This window comes from Heterocephalus glaber, unplaced genomic scaffold (genome assembly GCF_053883595.1).
Source record: "Heterocephalus glaber isolate CG9 unplaced genomic scaffold, H.glaber_assembly_v1.0 deba00000122, whole genome shotgun sequence".
Taxonomy (NCBI): domain Eukaryota; kingdom Metazoa; phylum Chordata; class Mammalia; order Rodentia; family Bathyergidae; genus Heterocephalus; species Heterocephalus glaber.
The window spans coordinates 3,377,843-3,398,987 of NW_028258138.1; the positions used below are offsets into that span (position 1 = coordinate 3,377,843).

Below are 21,145 nucleotides of genomic sequence, written 5' to 3' on the forward strand. Positions count from 1 at the left end.
GAGATGCCACTCTGGGACCTGACTTTAGAGGTGAAAGTCCTTGTCCTACTGGCAGATGTGGAGAAGCTGCAGAGTTCCAAGGAACGGGCTGAATTTCATCTGGTGAAAGCCTCTCAAGAATCACATGGCACAGGCCTGTAATCCTAGCATGAAGGAGGCTGAGGCAGAAGGATCCCTGTGAGTTCAAGGCCAGCCTGGGCTACACAGTAAGTTCAAGGCCGGCCAGCTTTGGAGAGGCTGCAGAGAATGAAGAGAGAGAGCAAAGATGTGGAAATGAGTTAGGCCCCACCCGCAGGCCTGGTGTATGCCACTGCGGGCATAACCCTTAGTTCCTGGGGTCATTCAATTCCCTGGAAGACTGGTGATCATGGAAACTTAGCAGCCCCATGTGAGGTCGGCCGAGTGTCCCCTCTGAGGACAGGCCTGGCCGGTGGGAGTGTGCAGCAGCACCCCTCTGATTCCCGTGTGTCACATGGCCTGCGGGACACAGGGCCGGGGCTCCAGGCACGGGACCCCTGCTTGGAGGTGGCTCTGGGGTAATCGGGACCGTGGTTGGGTGATGGGGGCCCAGGAGGCACCGGCCCCAGGGCTCTGCTCAGTGCTCCCGCAGAGCTTAAGAGGCGCCGCACTCTCCCTAGGGGAACAGAGGCCCGGGAGGGAGCAGAGCAGCCGGGACCCCAGCAGGGGAGGTCGCCCTGAGTCCCTGCCCTGCGTCCTGTATGGAGCCTCCGTCGGGCTGAGCAGCAGGGGCGGCTCAAGGCCTAGCCATGTCCCCAAAGTGCACTCACTGAGCTCCTAGCCCCTGGCCTCAGAAAGCGCCTTATGTGGAGCTGGTCCTCAGAGGGGATGGAGTTCAACGAGGTGTGGAGTCCTTATAAAAGGAGGGCCTGGGGTCAGACAGACAGAAGCAGGGAGGAGGTGGGACAGGGGACGGAGCCTGGGGACCCAAGCAAGCCTACGAGAAGCCAGACTCTGTCACAAACCCGATGGCTCTGGAGGAGCCGGCCCCGTGGACATCAGTTGGACCCAGGGCTCCAGCAGTGAGGAACAGCGCAGCTGTGCTCTGAGAGTCACCGGGCTGAGCCAGAGCCTTTGCAGCAAGCTAACTTGCCAGCTCCTTTTCCAAGAAACTCTTCTGAGACAGAGCCTCACTAAATTGCGATCCTCCTGCCTCAGCCTGAGCGCTGCGATTACAGGTGTGAGCCACCACGCACCAAGCCCGGCCTGAATCTGTTGCTTAAAGCATTCAGTTCGTGGTGCTTTGTTACAGCCCTGGGAGACCCACAGCAGGCCAGCAAGGGAGCCTCAGGGCCAGGGCAAGGCCTCGTCCTCGGCAGCAGAGGCCAGTGGAGGCTCCCTGGAGCCCGGTGGATCCCTGCACCTCAGGTGCTGCAGGAGGGGCCTGCCTGGAGGTGTTCTCGTCCTGCTCCCCCCTGCTCTCTGCCTCTCGATGCCCTGGGTGAGCAGCTCTCCTCCACCAGGCGTGGAACCAGCCGACCATGGACTGAACGCCCTGGAAACTGAGCCGAAACAGAGCTCTCCTCCTCTGAGGCCTGCGGGTCAGAACTTTGTACCCGCGATGGCAAAGTGACTCACACAGCCACCAGGGGCCACCTGAAGTGCCGGGCTCTGGCAAGGTACCAGCAAAGGACCGCTGCCCTGATACTGGGGGCAGGAGAGTGGCCCACTGCGGAGGGGACACAGGGCGGGCGTCTGTGTCCCAGTACTGAAAGGAGAATTTTCACACTTGCGCCTTCATAGAGGCTTGCTTCAGTGAAATCGAACTATGAGCGCCTACAGTTCTGGCTCATGCCTTACCAGGACGGAACAAGGACGGTCACCCTGTGGGGAGAAGGGCGGGCAGGAAGACCGTCCTCCTCCTCAGCCAGGTTGCTTCCGGTCCTCCCAAGCCCCCTTTCACTGGCCAGCATCAGCGCCAGACACGAGGGTAGTGCGCCCCCCGCAGTCCCCCTGGCAGCCTCCAGGGCCCAGGTCTCTGTCACCCAGGCCAGGGTGACGGGAGACCGCTGGCACCTCTGTGCCCTCGGGGGATCTAGGCGGGTCAGGCAGGGCCCAGCCGGGTGGGCGGCTGATGTGTGGCACATGGGGCACCTCCTGGGCCCGGGAGAGGCAGCGAGGCAGTGGGTGGGCAGGAGTCCGGGGTTCATCTCTGCAGGGGACCCGTGTGTGGTGGGTGGGGGCGTCAGGTGGTGCAAACCCACCCAGGGTAGAGCCTGGGCGCCAGCCACGGGAGCAGCGAGAACTAGCATGAGAGGAAGTCACTGTTCCCTAAATACAGGGGCCCTGACTTGCGACCTCGATTCATTCACCAGGGCTGCCTGTAACTCAGGTTGGGCAGTGAGGGCTCAGGCTCCTCCACAGCCTTCACAGTCTCTCTCCTGCACACAGGCGGAGCTCAGCGTCCTTAGAGAGACCCCGGCCCAGGATTTCAGTAAACCCCGCATAGGAGAGGATGCTGTCATGTTCTTTCTAGAACCCTTTAAGGGTTAAATCTGTTTGAGACCATCTGGGAGCACAAGCGGCTGGCATCTAGGTCGTAACTCAAGACTTTGGCCATAAGTTAAAACTAAAATTCCAGTCGTAACCCAAACTGTTCATATGTCAGGTTGGTTGTAACTCAAGGGTCCACTGTAATTTCCTTTCCAGGGTGCTGAGGGTGGAGCCCCTGTCCCTGCACCCGCTAGGTGAGTGACCCACCCTGGGCTTCAGCCCCAGGCCCTGCTGAACAACAGTGCCACTGGATTTGAGCCACACATGATGCAGGGCTGCAGATCTGCTCCATGCCCAGGACACAGCTGCCCAGCAGGTGAGGCCCACCTGCTGTGGGTGACCCTACCCACATGGTGTCCACCTGTCTGCCCACCCTGAGAAGGGACGGCTGTCACGGTACCCAGGAATTCAATCAGATGCCGGGCCAGGTGCCTCTGTGAAGGTGTTCTGTACATGGGGTCAGTGCCTGCCACAGGGAAATGACCCGGATGGTGTGGTGGGCCTGCCCCGATCAGGTGAAGGGACTCGACTACAAGAAGGCAGCCCCAGCCCTGCCTGGGTCTCCAGACTTCAGACCCCAACTTTGAACGGGCAGTTAGTTCCTCGGCAGCCTCTCGGGAGGCTCCCTGCCCTGGGAACTGGTGCCCCGGCTGCTCATCTGATGGTCATGGAACGGAGCTTCACACCAACCGGGTTTGCAGCTGGGGCCTCTGTGCCTGCCTGATGCAGGAGTGAGACCTTGCCGGCAGCCAAAGCCTGCAGGCTCCTCACAGTGCAATTTGGAGCCACACCTGGTGGCCCACGCCTGTCATCCCAGCACTCTGGAGGCCAAGACAGGGAGGTCACCGTGAGTCCAAAGCCAGCCTGGGCTCCACAGCGAGACCCAGCCTCAGAAAAGCAACCAATCAACCAAAAAAACAAGAGAGATGCACTTTGGGTCGCCATCAGCTGGGGAGGGGACAGGGACGGGACAGACAGAAGGACGCAGTCCTGGGCCCGCGGCAGGTGACCAGGGTTCGCAGTGGCCGCTGTGTCCCATGGAGAAGGAGAGAGGTGCCGGAGGGCTCCCCAGTCCTGGTGAGAGGCGGAAGCCCTGACTCCCCGGATTCTGTACACGAGTCATGGGGGACACACGCAACCCAGCACGCGTGCAGTCATCACGCAGTAAGCAAACACTGAGAAAAATGCTAACAGAGCCAGAAGGGCCACAGTCACAGGCACCCCACACATCTGCACGGCTGAGCAGCCAGGGAGGGCGACAGTCCACAGAGGGGCTGGATGAAGCCCAGGCAAGTGATCCAGATTTTCAAACAGGAGGGAGGGAGAAGAAAAAAGTCTTTCCCTGATTCTGTTTGTGGAGACAGGCTCTCCCTCGGTAGCCCAGGCTGGCCTTGAACTCTGAGTGCTCCTGCCTCAGCCTCCCGAGTGCTGGGATCACAGGCGTGCGCCACCACGCCAGGCCCTTTCCCTGATTCTAGCATAGAAAAAAAATCCCAAGAAGGCTGAAGTCTATAAACAAATACAGGGAGGAATTAAAGAATGATGACTTTAAATCGCAGCTCTAGCTCACAAGGAGCCTGGAGCTGGGTCCCCTTGTGTCTGCCATCACACACTGCCCAAGCTACCTGAACCTCGGAGTGAGGGGCTCCAACTCTCGGGGCACAAGGCAGCGCCCCATCCTGGCGGGACCAAGGCGCCCTGCTAACCCAGGCAGCCCCTGGAGCCCGGAGAAGCAGGCGGGCTTGGGAAGGCCAGGCTGGAGTGGAGAGGCGGAGGGGCGGCGGGCAAAGCGCAGGCTCTGAGAGCCGCTTCCTCACAGCAAGGCGGCGGGATTGACAGAAGGCGGAAGGAACTTACTGTGCACGACTTAGCTCTGGAGCGCGGCGCGATCCTCTGAGGTTAGAGGGATGGGCGCGGAGGCGAGAGCAAAACCAGAACGAGAGAGAGTGAGAATCTGGTAGCACCTGCATCACGCGCGCATGCGCGCACGCATGCTCAGTCACTGTGCAAGACACTGGCTGGTTTCTGTACTTTCCAGTTCCCCCCCAAACCTCCCAATGCTCTTTATGCAAAACACGCCTGCCGGGCGAGGTGGTGCAGGCCTGTCTCCCCAGTATTTAGGAGGCTGAGGCAGGAGCATTGCTGCGAGTTCAAGGCCACCTTGAACTACAAAGCAAGGTCGCATCTCTCCCCGCCCAAGACTGATCATGTGACCGACCACCTGTGACGCAGCACAGGGGTGCTAGGTGTCTCCCCGCTGCTGGGCGAGTCTATCGATGCTTGTTAAAAAGTCAACCCCTATTTGGGAATCGAGTTCCTGTGCTGGGTATCACAATCTGTAAATTTCCAACCAGAAAAATTCAAAACACATGGACACCCTCTGACTCCTTGCTACGGCAGAAGATACAGGCAGTTTGTAAATCACGAAAAATAAGTTTAAAAAGGAGAGCAGACTTCACAGAGCCGTTCCCAGTATGACCCATTTTGAAAAATGTTTTTTGGTGCAAAATGAAAATGATTTGGCAACTACGACACAGATGTCTCATAGAGAGGCTAACTGCAAAGCTCTTGGAAAACAGTGGAAGGAAAAAAAAATTTTTTTTGGTACTGGGGATCAAACTTGGGACCTTGTGCTTTCGAGACAGGCAGTGGAAGAACTAAGCTAAACCCCCAGGCCCTGAAAAAACATTTTTTTGAGACAAGGTCTCCCTTTGCAGTTCAAACTGGTCTTGAACTCATGTAGCCCAGGCTGGCTCTAAAGCATGGTGATCCTCCTGCCTCAGCCTCCGAGTGCTGGGATGACAGGCCTGGGCCAGGATGCCCAGCTAGGAAGGAAAACACTTTAAAAATGAGGCAAATGCCTCTTTCTGAAGCACTAGGGGTGGACGAAGCAGCAGTGCTCAGCTGAACATCTTCCCAAGCGCCAGCATCCAGGGAACTGAAAACCGGGGCCGGGCCGCCAGCTCCCCAGGAGCCAGCCCAACACCCCGAGCCCAAAGGGCGCCACCTGCCGGCCTGGATGTGGGGACAGGAAGAAGGGGAGAAAAGGGAAGGGAGGCAGGGAAGGGAGGCAGGGAAGGGCCCCACCACCCTCTGCCCAACTCCCGGGCTGGGTTTCTCTCGCCCCAGGCAGAGCAGGCCTGGATGCGCACACAGGGGCCCGCAGCCAGGGGGCGCCAGAGGGCTCCAGGAGCGAGGTCACTGCTGGCTGGCGCTAAGCCCCCAGGCCAAGGTCAGAGCCCGTGGAAAGCCCCCCAGAGGCCGGCAGTGGGCAAGCAGGCCAAGGGGCTGGAATCCTTTCTGGGAAATTCCTCCTTTCTCGCTCTCTTCCTCTTTCTTTTAACTCCTCCCTGGTCCCTGGTTCACTGGCAGGCGAGGGTCATAGAAGAGCAGCAGGGGAGAAGAAGCAAAACCCAGGCTGGATGCCGGGTATGGGGGCGCACGCCTGCAACCCCAGCAATCAGGAGGCTGAGGCAGGAGGATCGCTGTGAGTTCAAGGCCAGCTTGGACTACAAAGTGAGACCCTATCTCAAAAAAACAAGAAACCAAAAAAACAGGCGGGGATGCCCCAGGGCACTCAGACTCCCCGGGCAGGTTCAGTGAATGCAGCCAAGCCTGGCGGTGGGCATCTCAGCCGCAGGCCGCTGGGGTGGGGCAGCCCTGTGCCCTCGGGGACTCAGCAGGCAGGGGCCAGAGCTGAGACCCCACATTGTCTCCAGACTAGGACGGCACAGCTGAGCCGGGTGGCCTGCCTTGCTCACCTCCTGGGGCCAGGGTCCTGCCGAAGGGGGTGCAGTGGAACCCGGGGAGGCAGCGCACGGGATGAGGGAGCAGCTGGGTGGGGAGGGGACACGAAGGACACCGTCCCGAGACAAGAGGGGGAGCTTGGGGCTCGGCAGGAGCCTTGGGGGCGGAGGCCCGTCGGGGTCAGGCCGTGCACACGCAGGCGAGGCGGTGGCAGGGTGCGCAGTGGGCTGGGTCACCGGAGCTGACTGCCCTGCAGCCGCCGGGCCAGGCCTGGGGAGGGAGGGAGGTGCCCAGCCCCGCCCCTGGCACTGGCTGGGGCCACTGTGGCAGGCGGGGCGCGGCAGCAGGGAGAGGGCGGGCACCCCACACCGCTGGCCCAGACTGCGCAGGGACCCGGTGGCTCTGAATCGCAGAGTCGCCGCTCCATGGCCGGGGGGCGGGGACCAGGCTGAGGGGAGGGAGGAGCCCCGGGTGCCCGGCAGAGCGCGTACCTTTCCGTTTCCTGGCGTTGCCCAGCTCCGAGGTGCTCAGGGAGCTCTCAGACAGCCCATCCCCATCCCTGTCCCCACCGGGCGCCAACAGGCAGGGCTGGCTCCATGCTGCCACCTCCTCCTTCTCCAGGTCCCAGGGCTCAGGGTCGGGCTCAGGCTGTGGGCCCTCGAGGGCAGCGGGGACCAGGATTGGCTCGGGCCCGGCAGGGGGGGCGGAGGCGGTGGCCGGGCCATCGTCCTGGTGGGCGCTGTGCACGGAGGCCGAATGGTCCATCCTGAGGGCAGCGTCGTGGTCCTGAGAGAGGCAGGCCTGCCGGGACAGCACGGTCCAGGTGAGCACAGGCCCAGGACAGGCAGCCGGCGTCGGGGCGGGGTTTTGTTTGTTTTGAGTTAGGGTCTCTCAACATAGCCCAGGCTGGACTCCAACTCACAGAAGCCCTCCTGCCTCAGCCTCCCAAGTGCTAGGATTAGGGTGTGTAGCACCGCCCCCTCCACCCTGGGGCTTTTAAAGAGTCCGCAGGTGCAGTCAGCCCGCTAAAAAGGCCCTTCTGTCACAAGCTGCATGTGACACGGGGTCCTGGCCGAGGGTCTGGAGCCGGGGGATGAGCTTGTGTGGGAAGCAGCAAGTGGCCCTTCCCCGGGATGGGACCCATGCTGGGGGCTCCGGAGGCAGCACGAGAGGGCGATCCTTCCTTCCTGGAGGAGGTGAGCCCAGCGTCTCAGACTTAGCCTGTCAGCCTTTGCTCCCACAGCATTTTCATGCTACCTGCCAGCCGGAATTCACTGGCAGCTACTTTGTATCCTTTTAAGAATTGCATTTCTAACACAGTGGGTGGCGCATGCCTGTGATCCCAGCACTAGGAAGGCTGAGGCAGGAGGATCGCTGAGAGTTTGAGGCCAGCCCGAGAGGAGACCGTGACCCGGGTGGCCACGTCCTGTGCCTGTGAGCAGGCACCGTGAGCCCCACTCTGGCGTGACGGCCACTTTGGTGACCCACCTTCGGCGCTGGGGTCCCCCAGGCCACCCTCCCCCTGACCCTGCGGGAGGTCCCAGCCCCCACCTGTGCTCAGGTTCCCAAAGCCCGCCAGCCCCTGGTTCCAGACCGGACCCACACACACACTGTGCACTAGGAAACGTGGAGGAAGAGCAAGGGTCTGCCGGGGGACAGGCCATCCACAGCAAGCGCTTCTCCACGATAACGGGATAAATACCAGTTGCAAAAGACGTGAATGCTTGGGAAATGAGTAATGTGCAAAAAGCCAAGTTCCCCAGAAACCGGGTGGTGCCCAGGCGGAGGCTCACACCACGTCTTCCTGTCTGTGATTTTTCTTGCAGTTTCCCAACCCGCCCACGCACAGGGCACCCCTGGCGGACACCTGAAGCCACCCTGGAAACAGGCAAACAACCCACGGGAGGCGCCCGTCCCCCAGTGCCAACCGCCGCCTACCTTGGAGACCCCTGAAATGATGAGCGTGCTCTTCTTCCTGGGCGACTTCAGCTTCAGCTTCGAGGACTCACTGAGCTGTCGGATGGCGACTTCAGCCACAGGGTCCGACCCACTCAGCACCAGCAGCTCTGCGGGAGGGAGGGAAGTAACAGGGAGACGTCTCAGGGAGCCGGGCGCGGTGGCGACACCGGCCATCCCAGTTTGAGGGCAGCCAAGGCAGGAGAATCTCAAGTTCAGGGCCGGACTGGGCTCCCTATGGAGACCCCATCTCAAGGCACAAAAAGAGGAGGGGAGATGCCAGGCAGCCAGGGGGATGGTGGAGCTGAGGAGCCCTCGTGGGCTCTGCCTCAGGGCCATTCAGGAGAGGCGAGAGCGGACAGCAGGAGGAGAAGGGACAGCGAGCATGTACTTGAGAAAGCAGCAGCTCCAAGTCGCCCCGGGAGAACCCTCCACACCCGGCCGCTAAGCCAGGCCCCGTCCCGGCTCCCTGGCCCGAGTCAGAAGGGTCCTCACGGCCCTGAAGTGTAGATTTGGCCTGTGCTCCTCTCTGACCCATAAACCCACATACTCTGAGGGCTCCCACCCTCGGAGCAGCAGTTCAGGGATCCGGCCACCACGTCCCTGAGCCGCTAACGCTCAGGCTGCATTTCAACCCGGCTGACAATGTCCGTGTTTGCTTTAGCCACTACTGGGCAGCCTGAGCGTCAGGAAACAGACACGAGGAAACTGGTAACTAGTGCAAAAATAAACACCCTAGATCCCCTGTCTGAGGGGACCCGAGACCACAACCCCCGAAGTGCCAGGCCACAGTGAGCAGCCCCTTGAGTGCCCGCGTCCTTCGTGCACTTTGACTCTGCCTAATCAGTCGGCTCAGGCCGCTGTGTCATCCAGGCTGGCCTCAAACTCATGGGGATCCTCCTGCCTCAGCCTCCCGAGTGCTGTGATTACAGGTGGGTGCCCCACACCTGGCTCCACTTATTATTGCAAAGCAAAACCCCCAAACTGAGGAGAGCAGCTCTGCTGCCAGGCAAGTGAGGGGGCTCCAGGATGAGCTCCTCGGGGCGGAGCAGGGTGTGTAGGGCCAGCGCTCCCTACCCGTGTCGGAAGAGGACAGCGTCTTGCTGACGGGCGCGCTGTGGTGGGAGATGGCCTGCACGGAGATGTCCTTCTCGATGACCTTCACCTTGACGGGTGTCCTCACGGGAGAGTCTGCCAGAGACAGACCCAGTTACCATGGCCGCCAGGGCTGCACCAGGCCCGCAAGGGAAAGATCCTGGCACGGGCAGGGGCCTGGCGTAAGACAGAGCTTCCTGTTTCTGTTTTTTCTTTTTCCTTTTTTTGGTGCTTTGAGACAAGGTCTTGCTAGGTAGCCCAGGCTGGCCTGGAACTTGTGGCGATCGTCCTGCCCCAGCCTCCTGGATGCACCATCAACCTTCTCCTAGGTGACTTTCAATCCAAGAAAGTCTGTACCGACCGCCTGCAGCCCCTGTGGGAACCGCAGCACTGAGTTTAACTCGGGGCAGCTGGGTCCCAGCCCAAACTGCTCACACGTCTGCAGTTCAGCTCTGAACGCACTGCGGGCAACCCTGCCTCTGCTTACCCGGTGTCTCCTCACGGACAAGAAAGGTGGAGCCCCTGCCCGGGGTCCCTCAGGAACGCCCCGCGCGGGCCGAGCACCTCACCCGACGCCCTCCCGGAGTCGAAGCGCGGCTTGGTCTTCAGGGCGGTGACAGTGGTGACCACGGTGCCGCAGGGCAGCACGGTGCGGTCCTTCTCCACCTGGGCGGTGGGCATGGGTGCGAGGGCGTGCAGGGCTTTGGGCTCCCCGGGCTCCGTGTACGAGAACTGCGGGGAGGCGGGCACCAGTTACGCGGACAGTCGCCCTTGGCCCCCGTCCCTCGGTTCTAGGACCCCGGGGTAGCAGAGTCCTCAGGAATCGTCGCGTTTTGCCTATGACCCACATGCCCTCCGCTGTGTCCCCGGGGCTGGATGCCGGCTAGGCAAGCGCACTCAGTGCTCTACCATGGAGCTACAGCCGCAGAGCTTTCTTTTCTTTCGAGACAAGCTGCCCAAGTTGGCCTTCAACCTGTGATCCTCCTGTCTCAGCCTGCAAGAAGCTGGGATTCCTGGCGTGCATGAGCATGCCTGGCTCCTCCAGGTTTCTCCACACCTACCACAAGTACATGCTACAGAAACAGCTGTGACACTGTGTGCTTTGGGGAACGGTAACACGACAAACATCCGTACGTGGAGGAGGGTTTTCAGGCCGGGCGATGCTCCCCCGACACCAGCCACCTTTCTGCACTCTGGGTCACTTCTCTGTCCAATGCACCTGCAGTTTCCAGCTGCCACAGATGCCTGACCCAAACAGAGCCAGCTCAGAGTGTAACCATGGGCATCACATGGGGATCAAGGAAGCTTCTGGCTGGGCCAGGGATGCCGAGTGGGTACTGCAGCTCAGCCCACCTGGGCTGGGAGTCCATCCCGGCCTCCAAGCGCAAGGCCTGGACAGCACCCCCTGCTGGAAGGCTGCACACATCACCCCAGGCCCCGGAGCCTGGCAGACGGGCAGGATGGCGCCAAACCCACTGTACCTCCGCGGTGACCGAGCCCAGCACTGTGCTGCCCAGGCCTGGCCCACTGGTCAGCGTGAAGCTCTGCGGTCCGGAGGGCTGCTTCCTAAACAGGTCCAGCGGGACCATCGCCACGGGACCTGAGGAGCAAGGACACCAGGGCATCTGTGACACACACCTCGTGGGCGGGAGGGAACCCCATGGGCTGGGAGAGTCATCACAGACAAGGATGGGCAGGGGCCCCACCCAGGACAGGCAGAGGCCTCACGGGAGGACGCCGCCTTGGGTCCATGATGGGAACCAGAGGAAAGAGCAGAGCGCTATGACACTACTGACCAGGAAGCTGCTACCTGGACTGAGGATGGAAAAACGGTCATCCTGCTGGGCAGTGGTGCAGGCCTGTAATCCCAGCACTCAGGAAACTGAGGCAGGAGGATTGCTATAAGCCCAAAGGCAGCCTGAGCTATGCAGCGAGTTCAATGCCAGCCTGGACTAATAATAGCAGGACTCTGTCTCCAAAAATAAAACTAAATAGAAGGACACCCTTATTCTTAGGAAACATAATAAAGAGGAGAGACGGGAAGGGCCATGCACTGCAGCCTGCCTCCAGAGGTATGCGTGGGTGTGTGTGTGTGAAGAGAGCAGCGGGGAAAGAGTAGACAGGGCTGAGATGGGGCATGACCGCCTGGTGTGGGCACAGAGACTGCAGGGCATGCGCAGACAGTGTGCAGGTCTGGACACAGGTGCGTGGGTGCTCTTCACCCTGTTTGCACATCTGAACCTCACAGGTCCTGTCAGATTTGTCTGGAATGGGCCCAGACGAGACTCGAGCGACTCCCCAGCCAACTGAGGCCCCGCCCTGGGCGTCCCTGCCACGGTATCTGGGGGTGTTCATCTTTTTCTGTCACCCGACCCCGTGTCCAGTTCCTCAGAATCAAGGACACTGCTTCAAGATTCCTGCTGCTGATGGGGACCTGACTAGCTGGAGAAGGACAATCATCTCCTAACCCCAGGCGGTCACCAAGACTCAAATGGGTGGCTGCAGAAGCTGGCGGTGTCCTGTTCCCGATCATGACTATGCGGGTCCAAGTGTTCATGGGGCCGGGCGCAGCTCTGTGCTCCAGCACCTGCCCGGCATGGAGGAGGCTCTGGGTTCTGGCTCAAATGTGGCAAAAAATAAACCTCACGAACATTCAAACTGGGGCCCAGGATGTAGCTCAGCAGCACAGTGCCTGCCTAAGGGCAAGGCCCTGAGTTTGATTCCCGGCACCAAATAAATAAACAAACATTAAACTACCAACTCATTTCAGACAAGCGCTCAAATCCATGCTCATTTTGGCGGCTGACCTTGCAGCGCTGTCTCTGAATTGGGGTGCAGTTTAGCCACGGCAGATTATTTTAGGGAAAAGGCAGTTGACATTCTGAGGAAAGCAGGGTGCTGGGCATTGGGGAGAGGGGACGCAGGGTTTCCCAGGACAGGGCCCTCATCTGGAAGTTGAAACTGGTTTGCAGAGGGAGGAGGTGACAGTGACCTGGGTACTTCACACCACAGAGTGCGGGCTTAGAATCAGCCAAGATGGCACATTTTGTGCTGTGCGGATTTTACTGAAATTAGAAACTGAAAAACAAGGCAAGTCTGTCGAGGTTGGGAATGTCCAAAACTGCTTCTCTAAGCAAGAACTGCTGAATGAAAGATCTGGGATATTGATGAACTTTTTCCTGAAATGAGTGGTGTTGTTAATGGACTGCGACCCAGGCGGGTGCATGGCTCAGGGAGGGCACCTGCTCTGGCCCCTTCCTAGGACTGCTCAGGGTGGGTGGATTCCTTGAACAGTGGGGTCCCCCACGGCTCCCCACTCACCTTCTGAGGGCCGCCCCTCCTCCAAGATCTGCAGGTACAGCTCCCTGGACTTGGCGTTGAGCTCACTGTGGAGAGGGGCAGAGCTGTGAGGCCTTCAAAATGTAAGCTTTCCAGGTCGTACGAATACACAGGGGGGTTAAAGCCCACGGTGAAGGTGCATGTTTTTTGGGGGTTTTTTTTGGTACCGGGGATCGAACTCAGGGCCTTCTGCTTGTGAGGCAGGTGGCGGAACTACTGAGCTAAATCCCCAGCCCAAAGATGCATGTTTTAAAAAATGTATGACATAAAAGATGCATCGCCACGAATACCTCTCAAAATCCTTCCCCATGAATGCACTCATCCCATGGTCCCTGCCACTTTCTGAAGCAGCTCTGGAGTCCTCTTTCCTGAGTGTCTTTATGAGGCTTGATCAAAAACAACAGTGACTGCTGCTGTTGAGCGCCATCCAACAGAAAGGCAGCTCCTAAAAACACGACGCTGGGTCCTCATCCACCTTAGTCACCGGATTTGGCACCGTGTGGCTTCTGGCTCTTCCCCAAAGTCAGAATGACCAGGAAGGGAAACGTTTTGAATCCATTCAGGACGTCGAGGAGCCAGGACAGTGCAACTAAAGACACTCAGGAGAGAGGGCTCCAGAGCTGCTGCAGGAAGTGGCCAGGACGGTGGGAGGAGTGTGTTCAAAGTGAGGAGGAGGATTTTGAGGGGGATTCATGGCAATGTCTTTTACTGAAATATAATTTTTTAAAAATGTTAAACATTCACTGCATTTTAAAAATTACACCTTGTACTATTTTTTCTGATTACAGAAACCAACACAAAGTTGTCAACAGTTAAGACACTCCAGAGATGTATTACCCAGAACACGGACAGATTGCCTGCGACCTCATCAGTCAGAAAGTCACTGGATACTTGGTGAGGAGCCTCCAGGGGCAGACAGAACTGCCTTGCTGTGGTGCTGCTGGTGACAGACAGCAGGCAGCCACTTTGGTGAAACTGGTAGTCATTTAAAGGTACAGGGCCAACTACGGCTGGCAGGCACCGTGTTGGATGAATTGTGGTATAATCATCACATGAGCCTCACACCTGTCCCTGGCCCTTTGCAGCGCTTCCTGTCCTCTTCGATGCTACCCGCCTTTCCATGTCAATCTAGAGTCCACAAACTCACCTCTGCGTGCGTCTAGGGTTTGCTACCCGACCTCGTGAGATTCTACTTTGCTGACTGTCAGTAACCGACCCTTAGGGACATGCTGGTCGTTTCTAATATTTCACCTTTCTAGGATTTCACAATTATTCACTGCCCTCTTCCTCCTGTACAGTGAAAAGCAGGCTCTCTGACTGACATTCACCTGACTTCACTTATCTCTAACTTCTGCTTTGGGCGATGACGCCCAGTGTTCTACAGGAGTGTTTACATTTTCACTGACCACTCATAAAATGGTGTGATCTGTGACATTCTCTTTTATAACTGTTTGTTGTCTGAGCATCAGAAAGGGTCTGATTTCTGTGTTTTATAGTCAGCTGCTTTACTGAATTGTTGCTTCTATTTGGGTTTCTGGCAGGCCTTGTTTCCATCTGGTGTCCATTCTCATGGCTAAAGGTTTCCGCTGACTCCCTCAGGCCATCCTTCCGAGGGAGGACTTGCACCTCGCCACTGGCAGGGTCTGCCTCTCATCTCTTTGCTCATCTGACCACAAGAGAACAAAACAATAGGGTCTTTCTCTTGCTGTCCTGGGACTTCCCATTCACAGTGAGTTTCCAAAATCTTATTAAAGAAATGCCCATCGATTTGTTCTCATTCAGTTTTTTAAAAATGAGGAGTGGGTACCGAATGTCCCTGGCTATCTTTTGGGCACACGTAAAGATAACAAGTTTCTGGCTCGGGAGAGTGGCTCCTGCTCCTGGGCGGACCTCGGGGGCTGTGGCTCAGCGGCTGCTAGCGTTTCTCCTTGATGACATGTACTTAGGATTCTGGTACCTGTCGGGAGTTTCCTTTGGTCGTCTCAGGTGGCTGAGCTTCTAAGGAGAGTGGGGGACCCCATGACCAGTCCCTGCTGTCACCACAGGGTAAGACGAGGAGACGGCCCTAAGCTGCCTTGAGAGGGAATCCTGTTTGACTTACGGCCACCTTCAAGAAGCCAGGACAGTTTGCTTGCATCTAGTCTAATTTTTCTTTCAGCAGTGCCCCACAGTGACTGGGAGGTGGCGGTCCTGAGCAGACCCGGCTGGGACGCCCAGCCCTGACCCCTCGGGCCGTACTCACAAGGTGAACTCTTCCTCCCACGCAAGGTCTGTAGTGTTCCTCACCCGGGAGCTGGTGAAGCTCTGAGCCGGGTCATCCAGCTGCGCCATGCACACAGGGCTGGTGCCGCCTGCAATCACAGGAGCCGCTGGTACATGTGCAAGAAAGGCCAAGCTAAATGCCAAGGTTTTGCTCCCCGGGTTCCAAGAGTCTGTTCTTCCCTTCAATTGCCATTGACAAAAATGCTCAAAGCACCGACTTCACAGGGTTAGAGAAGTTTTTCCTGCCTGGTGGCAAAAGCCTTGGGGAGACCCCCAGTGCCCCTGCTGCGGGCAGGACGCCCAGCCAGGGATGCCCCTGGAAGTGACATCGTCACGTGCCAAACAGGGCCCCACTGGGAGACAGACTAACGGCTGGCCACAGGCGGGGCCTCTGTACCTGACCCAGCTCAATCAAAGTCCCTCTGGGGCACTGGGTACAGGTAGTGGACAGCAGACAGGTGTCTGCTTTGAGACAATGTCACCTGCGACACTGAGTCCCAAAACACTGCAGTCAGAAACCACCAGGATGCTTTCCCCCGGCCACGCCACCTCCTCAACTTCCATGGTCACCAGACACTCAGATCTGGACGGATACCTAGCACAGGGCTGGAGTGGACCCCAACCTGGGCAGCTGCACACTGGAGCCACTCAGCTGCCATGCAGTTCAGGCTCAAAGGGCAACATATACGAGCTGGCCCCTGAAGAGTCCTCTACAGACAGGTAGGGCTAAGAAGGGCCGCGGGTTACACGGGTCTGTCCGTGTTCAGACCTGGAGGAAACCCCTTGCCTGTAGAGGCAGGTAGCCCAGTGTCCTTAGACAATTAAAAGGGCTCATGTCTGTGCATCTGTTCTGTGATCACAGTCACATGTCCAACACTAGCATGCCCAGGAGCCCGCGGCCCTGACACCCTGGCAGTGGTCCCGGCTTTCCGAGGGCAGAAGCACACACTGCTCAGGACCACTTCAGAGTTTGGGGACAGGAGAGCATTTAGAGAGGAAGAAGAGGAGGAGCAGAAGGAGGCTTCCAAACTGAAAGGACAAGCCAGCCACCACGTTCCCTGCCCTCAGCCTTCCCATGTGTGTGCGACAGGACTTAACTGACACATCCCCAGGCGTGTGTTGTGGGCACACGGAACATTTCAGCACATGTGTGCCACGCGCAGGGATCAGATTGGGACCAGGTGTAGCACTGCCTCTGAAATGTCTGCTTCTTCGTGTGGGCACGCGCAGAGTCCCCTGTGCTGTCCACTTAGTGGTACACACGGGCCGCTGTCAGGATCCCTGTCCCCTCCCCATGCACAGCCATATGAAGGTCTCTGTCACCATCATGTGTTCCAGGTATGTGGGATCAAATGCAGGCAGGGGTGGGGCCCCCTGGAGCCTCTCCTGAGGCAGCACCCACCTGAGGCCCCTGGATCGAGGAGCAGTGAGGCCCGGATGTTCTTCACCTGCAGCCTCAGCTCGTGTGCCCTGGGCGGCTTGGGGGGGCAGCAGTCCTGAGCGGGTGGGGAGGCGCGGGGCAGCTTCCGGGAGAGAAAAGCAGAGTCATGGCATGGGGAGGCTGAGGACTGAGGCCTTGGCCTCCACAAGGGTCCCACTGTGTGGAGGTCGGGGCACCAGGGACCGCACCCTGTGTGCCCCAGAAGCTTCACCCTCAAACAGCCAGTGCGGGCAGTGTGCACCAGGAGGGCCCAGTGGGTGGGTGCCAGGGCAGTTTCTGAGAGCCATGCTCTGGGGCACAGCTGTGCAGGTGCCCTGGGCAGGCCGCAGATGCCCACTGCCCCTCCCCGGCGGGATCCCCCACCTCCAAGCAGAGCCCGGCATCCGGTGCAGAGCATCCAGGCGTCGCCTGGCATTGGGCAGCTGGGATGCGCCTCGCTCGTGTCCCTTCCTCAGAGAGGCAGCAGGGGTCGCTGACAGCAGGTGCCCCAACTAGGACCTCCTCACAGGTCGGAGGGTCACAAGCCAGTCTCTGCCTCCTCACTGCCACCAACGGGGACCAGAGGGCCTCACAGGACACCCAAGGGGACGCTGACCGACATCTCCAGGGACACATGTGTTCTCTGCAGCTCCGCCTAGCACATGCTGCTCCAAGCTAGGGCTTCCGGGCCTGGGGCTGAGGGTGGGAGCGCCAGGGAGTGACCGGAGCAGCTGTGTCCGAGCTCACAGCTGCCTATACGGAAGCCTTCCTGCTCGGCCTCACAGGGCTGCTCGTCTCAGGCATGCTACTGAGAAGCGCTAAGGCTTACTAAGGGTGTTACCGCCTTCCCTTCGGGGTGTCTGGGCCCTTTCATTTCCCGGTGGGGGATTCTCAAAGCGCACTGTCTGCAGAGCCTTCCCACACTGTGACTGCTGCAGTCACCTCGGTGAGCCCTGTCCAATCTGCAAGGAGCCCCTTGTCAGGAGGGCTGGAGGAGCAGCGCTGGACCTCCCCCCACCCAATTCCCTGCCACCTCTCTGTCTCCTCTGTCGGCCCGGGATGCAGGGTGACGAAGACCCCTCGAGATCCCTGTGCCCCTGGGACCCAGCACTCAGCACCCGGCCTCTGTCCAGGATCCAAAGTCCCCGGACCCCACAGCCTGACATCCGGGGCACCTGCCGCAGCAAGGGCCCGAGGCCGCGCCATCACTCAGGCCCCGCCCACACAAGGCCCTCGCCTGACTCGGTGTCACGGTCAGGTCAGAAGCGCAGCTCAGAGCGGGCAGATCCGGCCTCAGCAAGGGGCGTCTGTGCAGCTTTCCCAGGGTCCCCGACTTTTCCGCACCGGGGACCAGTTTTGTGAAGACACCTTTGCACAGCCCGGGTCGGGTGGTCGGATCGATCGAGCGCATGGCGATCCCCGTGCGCTAGCCCGCTCACCACGCCGGTCTCGGTCTCGAGGAGGGCGCAACCCAGCCACTCGCGTGCGCAGTGGCGTTAGGGTGCGACCCCCTCAGAGAGCGGCGCCAGCCAGCGGGCGGCCAGCGTCTCCGGGCCGGGCCAGCACGGGGCCAGCCGCTCACCTGAGCCTCCTGCCGGTCCGCGGGCCTGGTGCTCAGGACCACCGCCGGCGCGGCAGGGCCCACCAGGCGCTTCAGGACGTCCCGCAGCGCCCGGGACACGGCCTCCGGCTCCACCGCCGGGTCCTATGGGAGAGGTCGCTGTCACTTGGTCACCTGCGCCCGGGCCACCTGCCGCACCCTCGAGGCTCCCCTCGCCACCGTGAAGGGAAGCGGATGTGTTGGGCTGCGCTGGCCCCCGGCGGACAGACAGGACCTTCTGGCTCTGGGCTGGGCACCCTCGGTCTCAGAAGCCCCTCACACGTGGCTGGGTGGGGCAGCGCACACCTGTAGTCCCAGCACCCTGGAAGGCTGAGGCAGCAGGATCGCAGGCCCAGCCTGAGAAACTTAGCCGCTTAGTGGCTGACCACTTGCCTAGCATGCACAGGGCCCGTGCTACCACGGCTAATAATAATACCAGGTGCGCAGCTTGGCCTCTGGCAGGTCTCCTGTGAGTGGTAGGAGGGAAGAAGCAGTGGCCAGCTGCTCGTTTGGACTGCAGGCCTGGACAAACAAGGCCACCGAGGGAGAAAGGCGATGCAGACACCGGAAGGAAGGAATACAGGGAAGCAGGGAGGGAGGGAGGCAGGGCATGAACTGGGGGTTCGTGGAGGAATCTTAATCCCCCCACCTCTTAAGAGTGCACTGCCAGGTTCCGAGTGCAATCCTGGTGTGTGCACATTATGAGAAATTAGCTACAAGTACAAAACAAAATCAAGAAAACTATGTACGTCACTGTCACAGCACGAAGGCTAAAATACCTATTGACAAACCATTAACTTCTCATCTTTCAACTGTGCTCTGCTACAGACAGCCTCACAGGGAGCAGAATGATAGGGAAGGGGCTGGGGGTTTAGCTCAGTGGTTCTGCTGCCTGCCTTACAAGCTCAAGGTCCCCAGTTCCATCCCCGGTACCCCCCCAAAGAAGACGGAAATGTGAGAGCCACTGGGAAGGATGCGCTGAGCCACCTTCACGCAAAGACCTTGCACAACCTCCTTCCTCCAGCCTCAAAGCCCTGTTGCCCGGGAGGTGGAGGACTGGTGCTTACGTTTTAGGGATGCGCTTGTGACAGGGAAGAGAAGGGGCTGCCTTCGATGGCAGTCGCAGGACCCCGCCTGCGCTCTGAGAGGCATCCTCACCGTGACACGGGCCCCAGGGACCTCCTGTCGCATGACCTGGTCTCGGTTGCTGGCCTTGACCACCTGACACCGCCCCAGAGCTGTGCGGGGCGGGCTGGGCGACTCCAGTTCATCACAGCGGTGTCCAGGGCCAAGGTCAGCCCGGGACAGACGGAGACAGCGAGGAGGCTGCCAACAGCACAGCTGAGTCCTCCCGAGCTCTGCCCCCAACGCAGCTGTCCCGACACGCACGGGCGCTCATGCCGGCAGGAACCCCAGGAGCGACCCACCTCTGCGGCTGCCGGGGTGCAGGGCTGGACCTGCACATCTGTTTCTGGCATGGGGATGAAGGACCACTGGATCTGGATGTCCTCTCTCTTTTCTCTCATGTGGAACTCCAGCTAGGAAAGGAGAAACAGTCACTGACACTGCCCTATGACCCCGCGCTGCACCAGGTGTGCATGCACACAGGTATGTCTGCGTGTGTGTGTCTGCGTGTGTGTGTGCGCGCATATGTGTGTGTGCGCATGCCCGTTTATTCATTTATCTGCTTCGACGATCGTTCAACTTCCCCCTTGGCCTGTTGCTTTCAGAGTGGACAAGAAGACCTCAAACTTCTCTCGCGCCCTGCACCAGCCCCTTCCTCAGCCTTGGCATTGAGGGACAAGGGCCTGGCAACATTGAATTGCAGATTCTTCAGGAAGCAGTTCGCTGTGATCTGCATTTCTCTTTCCCATGCATCCTGCGGCACAGCAGAGGCGTGAGGAGGAGACCAGGGTGCCCACCCTGGCCAGGACTGTGGACTTGGCTCAAGGTGCATCTGTCTCCCACCCAGCACCCCGGTCTGTGCGGTTCTAACCGGGCCTCACCCACCTCTCCCCAGAGCCTGGGAGCGGGGCCAGGTATGGCAAGGGGACTCGGCTGGTGACTAGGCTGGGACTAAAATGGGGAGAGCTTCCCGGTTTCTTTGGGGGACCCGGAGGAATCACGAGTCCTTAAAAATGGAAGAGGGGGCCGGGGATTTAGCTCAGTGGTTCTGCCACCTGCCTCGAAAGCAGAAGGTCCTGAGTTCGATCCCTGGTACCAAAAAACCCTCCAAAAACCAAAAAATGGACGAGGACCCAGCAGTGAGGCCAGAGAGGCAGGGCTTGAGGACTCGGCTCAGCGGAATGAGGCTGCCCGGAGCCCTCCGCCCGGGGTCCATGGCAGGGGACACGGGTGGCACAGGTGTCACAGGTGTCAGGCCACAACCCCCAGGAGCCATTCTACCAAGGAGCGAGGAGGCCGACTGCTCCCAGGCTTTGGTGAGGGGCGCTGGTGTCACAGCGAGAACCAGGACATTGACGTGAGAAGCCCGGGGTGCCCAGCTGGGCGGCAGGAGGGACCCAGTCTCCCCGCTTCAGCCAGATGCTTTCCAAGGCCACATCGCAGCTCTTCCCAGCTCCACACCACCCATCCCACACACAGGTAAGGAAAGAGTGGTTCTAGGCTGGGAATACTCAGGACTCCTCGGTCCGAGAAGCTGGGGAGAGGCCGCCTCCCTTGTCACGATGCTGCAGACACTGCAGGATTCCATCCCGGGGAAGCAGGTCTCCCACCCACCCACAGGCAGGACCTGGCCACCAGCCAGCTGCCTCCTGCCTGCGACAGTAATGATTCCCCCACTGTGGTGTCGCAGGGCTGTGGTCCCAGCACTCAGGGGCTGAGGCAGGAGGATTGCTGAGTTTGAGACACAGCGAGATCCTGTCTCAAAAGAATTCACCCTCTGCAGCGGCTGCCCCTGCTCGGGGAGCTGAGCTGCAGGCTGGGGTATCGTCCCTGTGACAAGAGATCATGGATGTGGCTGTGGGGAAAGGCAGCAGGAGGCTTCGCAGCGCCTACAGCGATGGCACTCCCTTGGGTGCAGCACAAGCCCCCACAAACTTAACCAGATGTGCCCCAGCTTCGAGGGTTATTCTCCACCCACCTTGTCCAAAAATGGTGGGGTGCAGGAGAGGGAATGCAGGACATGTCCTGAGGCCAAGCCCTCAGCACTCGTCTCTAAGGAGGGTCCTCCAGGGTGGGGTTGGGGGCCTGGG

The 21,145-nt window shown here is 59.6% G+C and overlaps 1 protein-coding gene across 4 annotated transcripts in view; it reads right to left on the reverse strand.

The window, feature by feature from the left end:
• The window catches only part of C2cd2 (C2 calcium dependent domain containing 2), a 47,098-nt gene that overhangs the window by 4,976 nt on the left and 20,977 nt on the right, over nucleotides 1-21,145 (reverse strand). For 2 of the 4 annotated variants that reach the window (XM_013071362.3, XM_021256349.2), the window contains exons 4-13: nucleotides 19,358-19,468; nucleotides 17,913-18,035; nucleotides 16,313-16,433; nucleotides 14,891-15,017; nucleotides 12,631-12,695; nucleotides 10,791-10,909; nucleotides 9,879-10,041; nucleotides 9,292-9,405; nucleotides 8,197-8,324; nucleotides 6,750-7,059 (exon numbers count right to left, since the gene is read on the reverse strand). In XM_013071362.3, coding sequence (XP_012926816.2) covers nucleotides 6,750-7,059; nucleotides 8,197-8,324; nucleotides 9,292-9,405; nucleotides 9,879-10,041; nucleotides 10,791-10,909; nucleotides 12,631-12,695; nucleotides 14,891-15,017; nucleotides 16,313-16,433; nucleotides 17,913-18,035; nucleotides 19,358-19,468 — 1,381 coding nt within the window. Of the gene's footprint in view, nucleotides 1-4,368; nucleotides 4,405-6,749; nucleotides 7,060-8,196; nucleotides 8,325-9,291; nucleotides 9,406-9,878; nucleotides 10,042-10,790; nucleotides 10,910-12,630; nucleotides 12,696-14,890; nucleotides 15,018-16,312; nucleotides 16,434-17,912; nucleotides 18,036-19,357; nucleotides 19,469-21,145 lie in introns of all 4 variants that reach the window. The other 2 variants (XM_021256348.2, XM_004842448.4) reach the window with 2 other exon arrangements.